Below are 11,783 nucleotides of genomic sequence, written 5' to 3' on the forward strand. Positions count from 1 at the left end.
AGGCTGAATGTGTTGGTGGTTTACAAAAGAAGACTACAGTCTAGACTACAGACTACAGTCTAGACTACTGACTACAGACTAGACTACAGTCTACAGTCTAGACTTCAGATTACAATCTAGACTACAGACTACAGTCTTTGTAGACTGACGCTGGAATGACTTTCATTAGTTTTCTCTAATTATTGAATTATATTAGAAGTTTATGAAGAAGAACCAAACTGGCCACTTTATTAGTCCAGTTACTTGTTAGAATATTGCAAAATGTTTTTATTTGTTTGTTTCTCTTTCTTTCTTCAGATATTGCTGGTCTGTATCAGCCTGACCTTAAAGCGTCTCTGAAGATGAAGTTCCAGAGTCTCTCTGAAGGCGTCGCTGAACCTGGAAATCAAACGGTTCTGAACCAGATCTACCCAGAGCTCCACATCACAGAGGGGTTAACTAAAGAGGTCAACCAGGAACATGAGGTCAGACGGATTGAAACAGCATCCAGGATACAAGGAACAACAGTAAAACTAGAAGAAATCTTTAAACCTGGAAGAGATCAACCAATCAGAACAGTGATGACCATGGGAGTGGCTGGCATTGGGAAAACACTGTTAACACAGAAGTTCACTCTGGACTGGGCTGAAGGCAGAACCAACCAGAACATCCAGTTCATATTTCCATTCACTTTCAGAGAGCTGAATATGCTGAAAGAAGAAAAGTTCAGCTTGGTGGAACTGATTCATAGATTCTTTACTGAAACCACAGGAATCAGCAGCTTTGAAATGTTTCAGGTTCTGTTCATCTTTGATGGTCTGGATGAGAGTCGACTTCCTCTGGACTTCAAGAAGAATCCAGTCCTGACTGACCCTTCAGAGTCCAGCTCAGTGGATGTTCTGCTGACAAACCTCATCAGGGGGAAACTGCTTCCCTCTGCTCTCCTCTGGATAACCACACGACCTGCAGCAGCCAATCAGATCCCTGCTGAGTGTGTTGGCATGGTAACAGAGGTCAGAGGGTTCACTGACCCCCAGAAGGAAGAGTACTACAGGAAGAGATTCAGAGATGATGGAGAGAAGGCCAGCAGGATCATCTCCCACATCAGGAAATCAAAAAGTCTCCACATCATGTGTCGCATCCCAGTTTTCTGCTGGATCACTGCTAAAGTTCTGGAAGAAATGATGAAGACCAGAGAGGAAGGAGAGCTGCCCAAGACCCTGACTGAGATGTACATCAAGTTCTTGTTGCTTCAGAACAAAATCAAGGAGGAAAAGTACAGAGGAAAACCTGAAGAAGATCCAGAGAACAAGAAGCTGATTGAGTCTCTAGGAAGACTAGCTCTAGATCAGCTGCTGGAGGGAAACCTGATCTTCTATGATGAAGATCTTGATAAATGCGGCATCAACATCAAAGATGCTGCGTTGTTCTCAGGAGTTTTCACTCAGATGTTTAAAGAGGAGACTGGGCTGGGCAACATCTCCGTCTACTCCTTTGTCCATCTGAGCATCCAGGAGTTTCTGGCTGCCGTCTACATGCTCCACTGCTTCACCAGCAGGAGGTCAGAGGTCATCAAGACGTTCCTGGGAGAAGAATACAATGAAGCATCTCTAGATGACTTCATGAAGAAAGTCATGGAGAAATGTCTCAGCAGTAAAAATGGCCACCTGGACCTGTTTGTCCGCTTCCTTCATGGTCTCACTGTGGAGTCCAACCAGAGACTCTTAGAGGATCTGCTGGGTCAGACAGAGAACCGTCCAGAAACCATCCAGAGAATCATCACCAACCTGAAGGAGATGAACACTGATTATATATCTGCTGACAGAAGCATCAACATCTTCTACTGTCTGGTGGAGATGAACGACGTCTCATTTTATCAGGAGATCCAACGGCTGCTGGATTCAGGGAAGCAGCTCTCAGAGACTGACTGTTCAGCTCTGGCCTTCATGCTGCAGATGTCAGAGGTTCTGGATGAGTTGGACCTGGAGAAGTACAACACATCAGAATCAGGACGACGGAGACTGGTTCCAGCTGTGAGGAACTGCAGAAAGGCTCGGTGAGTCCTGATGTTTTCATTGTGTGAATGCTGATTCAGCACTATTGTCCTCCAGTTTCTTCTTCTTTCTTCAAGTTGATTCTGGATGTTTTTGGCCTTTAACTACTTCCTTCATCCTCTGGATGATTTCAGCCATTCAAACATCTAAACATTCAGTTCATCCAGGACAGCTGCAGCTTCTGATTTTTACCATTTTGATCCTTTAAAAATATTTAACTTTTTATCAGTTTTCAGGTTGAAATGAATAGAAAACCCTGAACTCTAGAAAATGTCTATTTCCTCTCAGATCCAATCAGCCAGAGAGACTTTTTAAACTTTAAACTCTCTTCACTCATTGAGCTGCTGCTCCATAATTCACCTTTTAGGATCTTTGACTGTTTTTATAAAATAATTGTTTAGGTTTGATGGAAAGTTGAACCATTAAAATAAACCGTTGCATTAATTATAAACTTTGTGAACAGTGTTGATCTTCTTCATCCCGTCATCATCCTCTCCTCTTCCTCCTCCACTAGTTTCCTCTGAGTTTGTAACTGAGACCAAGATGTGGTGATTGTTGTCTGGTTCCAGAAAAAGTCCTAGTTTCTGTCAGATCCTCCCAAAGCTCTGAGAACTCTGCTTCCAGAGCTGGAACCATTTTCCTCATCAACTCTTCATCTGCAGCCTTTGTTGAAGCTGTTAGCTGTCCTCCATGAAGACCTGCAGAGACATGAGCTTCAGCTCTTTAGACATCCCAGCCTCTTTAGTTCTGGAGAACTTTCACTGCTTCACCATGAAGATGCTGCTGGACCCAAACGCTCCGTCTCCTCCAGGGGTTTTGCTCTTCAGCTCTTTAGGAGTTTAGCAACAATTTCTTCTGACATCCAAACCTTTGTTCCTCTGAGACGATGGACAGACCACTGCAGAGACACGTGTCCCTCTTCCAACCAGTTTGTCCCAGTTCCTCTCAGACCAACAGAGGACGGTCCAGACCTGAAGGAGCAGCAGGACCGGTTCTGCTGCTGCTCTGCAGGACGACCAGAACAATCTGCAGCTTTTAGCTGAAGCAGGTTGACGACTGTCCACTTTCTACTTTGTTACAGCATCAAATCCAGCAGATGAACGGAGACACAACTGGGAGCATCATGTGTCTGGTCTGCTCCCAGTTTCCTCTGTGGCAGCATTTAGTAATCTGCTGCTGGGAGCCATGTTTCTATAGAATATACTACTATTATTAATGATGAGGAGGATTCTAGATGCTGCAGCAGCAGATATGGGCTAAACAAACCCAGAGATGCCAGAGGTCCACAGCAGGCTGGACTTCCTGCTCTGCTCACTTCATTTATAACTCACTTCCTGCTTGGTGGAAGATCTCAAGGAGCCAAACGGTCTAGTCCAAGTCAGTGTGACTTGTCAGAGCTGTGAGCAGTTCCTCCTCCTCTCCATCATCTCCAGTAGTTTCCTTCATTCAGCTCAGTCAGCCTCTTCATCAGCTGCTGCAGCTCCTTTGAGGCTCTGATGCTGCAGAGAAACTGAACTTTCCTTCACAGATGATAGAAGATCTTCAACATCTGACTGAGCTGAAGGTCTGAGGACATGAAGCCTGGACCAGAACCAGAACCAGAACCTGGACTTTAGTCAGGAGCTGCACAGACTCTCTGTCGGGTCAAACTCAGTAAACTGAAGATCAGATGTTGATCAGATGATGACATCATGATGACATCACTGTTATCATATTTTATCTGTTTATGATCCAGATTGATTTCATTAGAACTGAATTTATTTCTTCTCTCATCACAGACTTGGTGGCTGTTGGATCCAAGAGGCTGAATGTGAAGTTTTGGCTTCAGCTCTGAAGTCCAACCCAGATCTGACTGAACTGGAAATAAGTGAGATCTCTGTTGATCTCACATTTGAGATCCTGGAGAGTTCAGTGAGAAAAGTGGAGAAACTGGGGTTTGTTTTCTCTATTTATACAATAAAATCATTCATTGATACTTTAGTCCTTAGTTTGATTAATAATTTTATTGTAATATTTTAAAACAACCTGTTTAAATGTCAGAATAAAATCTCTAAAACATTTTACCTTATAAATTATTTTCTTATTTCAGACTTTGAGATCATTGAACTTTGTTTTTCAGTTTTTAAAATGTTTCTGACTGATGAACAAAATGAGTAAAATAATTCAAATGAAGTTAATTAACGATGGAGATGTTTCAGTTTGGTTGGTAAAGATTCAGATTGTTTTATTTCTGATTCTCATCTTTACATCCAGAATGAAATGTTTTCCTCCAGTCGAGCCACAAACACTGACCAGTTCAAATCATCATTAATGAAACATCTAAGAAGTGACTGATTGTAGAAAAGCAAATCTAGATGAACTGAATGACAGTGAGGTTTGCAGCAGCAACAGGTTCCTCACTTTGTCCTGAAGCTGTGGTTCTGTTGGGCCGGGTCAGAGAGGAACCGTCCTCTTCAGTCTGACAGCTGTCAGTCGGTTGGAGCCTCGTCTCTGTGATGAAGCTTCATCAGGTCACGTCTCCTTAGGAAATAATGGCCTCCATTGGCTTTCAGCAGCTTTAAGAAGAACCCAAGGCCATTCATGAATAAACTGAGTGGTTCTGATCCGGTTACCAAGTCGGGTCTCCGGCTGATGATCAGGAACCAGCAGAAATAGCTCACCTCATCCAGGCTGCTGCTCATAGAAAACTTTGAGTTTCTTTGTTGATCAAATGTTCTGGTTCTGCTGGTTTGGACTCTTTAAACCAGTTTGACTGGATCAGATGTTAGAATCAGTTCATCATGTTTCTTTTACATTCAGGGAAATTAATTTTCTACATTTTATTATTTATTTGTTCATATTTCAGTTTTAACTGCATCCTGTTGGCTTCAGCTCATCTTTTACTCTTTACTCAGATTGGAGAGATGCAGTTTGTCAGAGACCAGCTGGACGTCTCTGTTCTCAGCTCTGAAGTCCAAACCGACCCATCTGACAAAACTGAACCTGAGCTACACCAACCTGGAAGGTTCTGGACTGAAGGAGCTCTGTGGTTTTCTACAGACCGAAGGCTGCAGACTGGATTATTTGGGGTTTGTAATTATATAATTATTGATATTTCAGTGAATAATTATCTATAATTGATCATAAATCAAAGTTAATATCTTCTGTTCTAATAAATATTTTCTGAGTTTGTTCCTGGATCCAGAGTTTAATTTAGTCCCTCTGTGTAACTGAGTTGGACCTGCTGACCTGAGGTCAGAACAGGACAGCATTCGGACCCCCAGTTTGTAGAAATCCCTCTCATGTCAAGCAGGTCAAAGGTCAGATCAAAAACAGAGAGAATGAAAATCTCCCTTTATTGAAGTTCCTCAAATCTCACACTTAGTTTTAAATATTCTGCTATTAGTTGATAATCATCCAGTCCAGGTCTTTTAATGTTTAACTAGAGCAGATTAAAGATGCTGGTTGTAGTGAATAATTAGGTGGAATCGCCCTTTATCCATTTCCTGAATCTGAAGCTTCAATCACAAACCAACTTCAGCTTCGTTTTTAAAAATCCAGACCACTGAGTTTTTCTCTGAGCTCAACAGGCTGCAGGTTCTTCTGGACATCAGTTTTCTGGTCCAGACATCAGAACCAGCAGAGACTGCAGCACATGAATCTGGACCAGGTGTGTTAGGAGAGGTTCTGCACATGCTCAGACTGAAGGTTCACCGTCTGACAGAGAAAGTCGACCAGCTCTGGATGAAATGGTTCCTAGAAACAGGGAAGCTTTCTGGGGACTCGACTGCCTGCTCATATGGAGCTGCAGCTCATGCAGGAGTTTTATGTTGGCAGGAAGCAAAACAACATGGAAGCAGGTGATGAGTTTCCATTTTAGTGTCAATTCCACTGATGGAGCAAATTACAAGTCAGTCGTCCTCCAAACCACTGAGAGCAGCTTCCAGAGGAATTCTGAGTTTGTTCTGACAGTCAGACTCTGTCAGGATGACCACAGTCTTCTGGCTGAGTTCCTGACATGAAGGAGACAGAAATAATATAAAGATCATTAATTAACAGTCCTGCAGTAAATACTGACTTTGTGAAGGTTATGGTGTTAAAGTCATTTAGCTCAAACATCTTGATTCACAGCTCTTATTTTGTAGGACAGGAAGTGAGATCTTACCTTTGTAAAGCTTTGTGTGTAACAAGCTTCATCAGTGACTGAAATCATCCTCATGTGGTTCACCTGGAAAATAGATTTAAAAATGACTCATCTTCACAATCAGGTTGTTCTTTATGATAATGTTCCCATTTCTGCAGCGTCTCTGATGGAGGATTCAGAACTTGAACTAAATGACCCAAATCAATCTGACAGAGAAAAGACTCAATATTTTCTAGTTGATGGTTCAGGAACTGAATCACCACAAAATGAGAAAATGATCAACTTTCAGAATCTGAGCTGTAATGGATGTTGTAAAACTCTGAATTAGACGGATTGAAGTAAAACGTTTCCATCTGTGATACTTAGCAATGAGCTGCAGTTAAAATACAACCAGCAAGAAAAACATCATTAATAGATTAATGACCAAAAACTGGAGACATAAAATATCTGATGATAAATGAAGGTACAGAGCAGTCAGCTGATACAGAGCCTGGAAGGAAACATGGAGAGAAAAAACATCCGACTGAGTTTAAGATCCTGAGAAACTTTTAGAAAAACTTTGAGTTTCTTTGTTGATCAAATGTTCTGGTTCTGCTGGTTTCGACTCTTTAAACCAGTTTGACTGGATCAGATGTTAGAATCAGTTCATCATGTTTCTTTTACATTCAGGGAAATTAATTTTCTACATTTTATTATTTATTTGTTCATATTTCAGTTTTAACTGCATCCTGTTGGCTTCAGCTCATCTTTTATTCTTTATTCAGATTGATGAGCTGCAGTTTGTCAGAGACCAGCTGGACGTCTCTGTTCTCAGCTCTGAAGTCCAACCCGACCCATCTGACAGGACTGAACCTGTTCAGCACCAACCTGGGAGATTCTGGACTGAAGGAGCTCTGTAGTTTTCTACAGGCTGAAGGCTGCAGAATGAAAACATTGGGGTTTGTATTTATATAATTATTGATATTTCTGTGATTTATTATCTATAATTGATCATAAATCAAAGTTCATTTCTTCTGATCTAATAAATATTTTCTGAGTTTGTTCCTGGATCCAGAGTTTAATTTAGTCCCTCTGTGTAACTGAGTTGGACCTGCTGACCTGAGGTCAGAACAGGACAGCATTCGGACCCCCAGTGTGTAGAAATCCCCCTCATGTCAAGCAGGTCAAAGGTCAGATCAAAAACAGAGAGAATGAAAATCTCCCTTTATTGAAGTTCCTCAAATCTCACACTTAGTTTTAAATATTCTGCTATTAGTTGATAATCATCCAGTCCAGGTCTTTTAATGTTTAACTAGAGCAGATTAAAGATGCTGGTTGTAGTGAATAATTAGGTGGAATCGCCCTTTATCCATTTCCTGAATCTGAAGCTTCAATCACAAACCAACTTCAGCTTCGTTTTTAAAAATCCAGACCACTGAGTTTTTCTCTGAGCTCAACAGACTGCAGGTTCTTCTGGACATCAGTTTTCTGGTCCAGACATCAGAACCAGCAGAGACTGCAGCACATGAATCTGGACCAGGTGTGTTAGGAGAGGTTCTGCACATGCTCAGACTGAAGGTTCAGCGTCTGACAGAGAAAGTCGACCAACTCTGGATGAAATGGTTCCTAGAAACAGGGAAGCTTTCTGGGGACTCGACTGCCTGCTCATATGGAGCTGCAGCTCATGCAGGAGTTTTATGTTGGCAGGAAGCAAAACAACATGGAAGCAGGTGATGATTTTCCATTTTAGTGTCAATTCCACTGATGGAGCAAATTACAAGTCAGTCGTCCTCCAAACCACTGAGAGCAGCTTCAAGAGGAAATCTGAGTTTGTTCTGACAGTCAGACTCTGTCAGGATGACCACAGTCTTCTGGCTGAGTTCCTGACATGAAGGAGACAGAAATAATATAAAGATCATTAATTAACAGTCCTGCAGTAAATACTGACTTTGTGAAGGTTATGGTGTTAGTCATTTAGTTCAAACATCTTGATTCAGCTCTTATTTTGTAGGACAGGAAGTGAGATCTTACCTGTGTAAAGCTTTGTGTGCAACAAGCTTCATCAGTTACTGAAATCATCCTCATGTGGTTCACCTGGAAAATAGATTTAAAAATGACTCGTCTTCACAATCAGGTTGTTCTTTATGATAATGTTCCCATTTCTGCAGCGTCTCTGATGGAGGATTCAGAACTTGAACTAAATGACCCAAATCAATCTGACAGAGAAAAGACTCAATATTTTCTAGTTGATGGTTCAGGAACTGAATCACCACAAAATGAGAAAATGATCAACTTTCAGAATCTGAGCTGTAATGGATGTTGTAAAACTCTGAATTAGACGGATTGAAATAAAACGTTTACATCTGTCATACTTAGCAATGAGCTGCAGTTAAAATACAACCAGCAAGAAAAACATCATTAATAGATTAATGACCAAAAACTGGAGACATAAAATATCTGATGATGAATGAAGGTACAGAGCAGTCAGCTGATACAGAGCCTGGAAGGAAACATGGAGAGAAAAAACATCCGACTGAGTTTAAGATCCTGAGAAACTTTTAGAAAAACTTTGAGTTTCTTTGTTGATCAAATGTTCTGGTTCTGCTGGTTTGGACTCGGTAAACCAGTTTGACTGGATCAGATGTTAGAATCAGTTCATCATGTTTCTTTTACATTCAGGGAAATTTATTTTCTACATTTTATTATTTATTTGTTCATATTTCAGTTTTAACTGCATCCTGTTGGCTTCAGCTCATCTTTTATTCTTTATTCAGATTGGGGGGCTGCAGTTTGTCAGAGACCAGCTGGACGTCTCTGTTCTCAGCTCTGAAGTCCAACCCGACCCATCTGACAGAACTGAACCTGTTCAACACCAACCTGGAACGTTCTGGACTGAAGGAGCTCTGTGGTTTTCTACAGACTGAAGGCTGCAGACTGAAAACATTGAGGTTTATAATTATATAATTATTGATATTTCTGTGAATAATTATCTATAATTTATCATACATCAAAGTTCATATCTTCTGTTCTAATAAATATTTTCTGAGTTTGTTCCTGGATCCAGAGTTTAATTTAGTCCCTCTGTGTAACTGAGTTGGACCTGCTGACCTGAGGTCAGAACAGGACAGCATTCAGACCCCCAGTGTGTAGAAATCCCCCTCAGGTCAAGCAGGTCAAAGGTCATTCAACCCAGTCTAGAAAAGTGAATTCCTGGAATCTGACATGAACAAATCAATAATCAATGATTGGTGCTTCAACACTTTGATCAGAACCTGGAATGATTTTACTGACTAAAATCCTCCAACACAACATGACCCAGTACCTGGTTCTGGTTCTGAAGTCAGCAGGTCTTTATTGAAGCAGCAGCTTGTTGGCTTTAATATTCATGAGAATCTTTAACTGGTTCTGTTGGACTGGTTCACCTGCATCCTGTTGGCTTCAGCTCATCTTTTATTCTTTATTCAGGTTGATCAGCTGCAGTTTGTCAAAGATCAGCTGTGATTTTCTGGCCTCAGCTCTGAAGTCCAACAGCCTCCATCTGACAGAACTGAACCTGATGATGAACGGCCTGAAGGATTCAGATGTTCAGCAGCTGAAGGATCTTGTAAAGAATCTAAAGTAAGTAAATGTTTGTAGTGAGTCCAGCTGTTGTCAGCATATTGAACTAAACCCAGTTAGCATCAAAGCAAAGCTCCAGTGTTCCCAGTAAAGCTGCAGCTTCTCAGTGGGAGGAGAATGGTCCAGGGTTCCTGATTGGACACAGAGACAGCAATCAGCCAATCAGAGGAGCAGCAGCTTGCTGTGTTCCTGTGTTTGTGTTGGTGTGAAGATGAGTGTTGTTGCTGTGTCCATGTCTCCAGGACGTCCAGCTGGACTCCAGCGTCCAGCCGTCCAACATGTCTAGAGACAGTGGTCCTCATTCATCAAACTGTGGCAGCAGCAGATCTGATCTCAGATCTGCTTGTTCTCTCAGTTCAACAGGAAACAACTGATCAGGTTCATCTTGGTCACAGCTCTTAGATCAGTCTGACTGCAGGCTGGAAACCATCTACTGGATGTGCTGCGTCACTGACTGCTGCTGGAGAGGCTGGAAACACTCACTGATCTGATCTCTCCTTCCTTCTTCTCTCTGCAGGTGGAAGTTGTTCTGATCTCTGTAAAGTAGAGAACGGTCTCTGTGTCCTGCTGATCCTCAGGGGTTGAAGCTGCAGCATTTTGAGTCTAAAGAGACTCTGACTGGATCATGATGATGACCTCTGACCTCCAAGATTTTCCTCCTGTTTATTTTCTCATGCCTGTCATTTAGTGTCTGATATTGTTTGTCTCTTTGGATCAACAAAGATCCGATTCAAACTGGGCTCCATTTAGAGGCTTCATGGAGTTTTGATCTGAACTGGATTCAACTGGAAAGTTGATCTTTTTTCTCTCTGATTCATTTTCATCCTGGAACCAGAAATGGTCTGAGATGGAAACATGGGAATCATTTCAGTTCAGCTTTGAATCATAAAGACACTTCAAACCTCTTTTCTCTGCTGCTTCTTCTTCTGCTGACAGGAAAATGTTCCTCAAAGCTCCACAGATAAAAAGATGCTTTACTGGAAACTGCAGAGAAACTTCAGCTTCCATCACAGAAACCAGTTGAACCAGTTTAGAACTGGATGTCCCACAGAAACACTTAGAGCAGTTTTCAGGAACATCCAGCATTTATCTGATTAAAAAAAGGTTTTGTATATTTTAATGTTTTTATATTTATTATAAAATGTAAATAATGAAGTTTTGCATCATCATTGATTCTCAGTCCGTTTTGGTTTTTCCATTTTTACCTCCATGTTTCATGTTTTCAGTTTTCTAGAGAACTTTAGGACTCGATGTGTCACATCAGGCTCTTTACTGAGATTCACTGATTTATTCAGACCTCAGAGAATCACTGGGATAATGTGCTGATTGGTTCATGTTTGATTTTATATTTATTCTTATGTAATGTGGGTTCCTGAGTGTTTCATCACCAAATAAAGTTTTTAATAAATCTTTGTTTTTTCCATGCAGCTGACTCTGTACACATATAATAACTGAACCTTCATTTTAATGCTCCAGGCCATTTTGCTTCTTTTTAAGTTTTCACATTTAGTTTCAAAGCTTAAATTAGTAAAAGCAGAAACATCTCAAGTTGATTTCAGCTTTAAGCTACTAATTAAGCCAGCAGTTTATTTTTACATTATTGAGACTGAAGGTGTTTAAAAAAAAACAGATGAGAAACATTTTGTTTCAATCAAAACTCGATTAATTAAATCAGCTATAGAATTAGAATAATAACTTGTATAAAACTGTCCTTTCTGTCTGGCTAATGGTGCAGCAGATCCTGCAGGGGGCGCTCTGGGCCCTCAGTGTTCAGCTCGGTTCCGGTCACAGCTCCCAGATTCCTGAATCTTCTGGTTCCTTCCTGAAACGATTTCCTGCAATAAAATGTTGGCTGGAAATGAGCTGAAAACTGAGAAAAGACCTGAAAAATTCAAATCTGACCTCAGAGTTTCACAGCTCAGATCACCATGGAGACCAAGAGAGGAAAACATGGAAGTAGAGGTGTTTAATGTCACCTGGAAGGGGGCGGAGCCTCAGGAGAGTCAGGGGGCGGAGTCTCAGGAGAGTCA

General features: G+C 41.2%; 1 protein-coding gene across 1 annotated transcript in view; it reads left to right on the forward strand.

The window, feature by feature from the left end:
* Window positions 1-11,161, forward strand: part of LOC106913219 (NACHT, LRR and PYD domains-containing protein 3-like) — a 40,242-nt gene extending 29,081 nt beyond the window's left edge. Inside the window, exons 7-13 of the mRNA XM_088012553.1 lie at window positions 298-2,035; window positions 3,812-3,967; window positions 4,928-5,101; window positions 6,921-7,094; window positions 8,910-9,083; window positions 9,601-9,753; window positions 10,271-11,161. Coding sequence (XP_087868679.1) covers window positions 298-2,035; window positions 3,812-3,967; window positions 4,928-5,101; window positions 6,921-7,094; window positions 8,910-9,083; window positions 9,601-9,753; window positions 10,271-10,286 — 2,585 coding nt within the window. The 3' untranslated portion in view covers window positions 10,287-11,161. The remainder of the gene's footprint in view (window positions 1-297; window positions 2,036-3,811; window positions 3,968-4,927; window positions 5,102-6,920; window positions 7,095-8,909; window positions 9,084-9,600; window positions 9,754-10,270) is intronic.
* Window positions 11,162-11,783: the final 622 nt, after the last annotated feature.

The sequence above is a fragment of the Poecilia mexicana genome, unplaced genomic scaffold (assembly GCF_051168715.1).
Source record: "Poecilia mexicana isolate PSO_F unplaced genomic scaffold, ASM5116871v1 scaffold_2, whole genome shotgun sequence".
In the NCBI taxonomy this organism is placed as follows: Eukaryota; Metazoa; Chordata; class Actinopteri; order Cyprinodontiformes; family Poeciliidae; genus Poecilia; species Poecilia mexicana.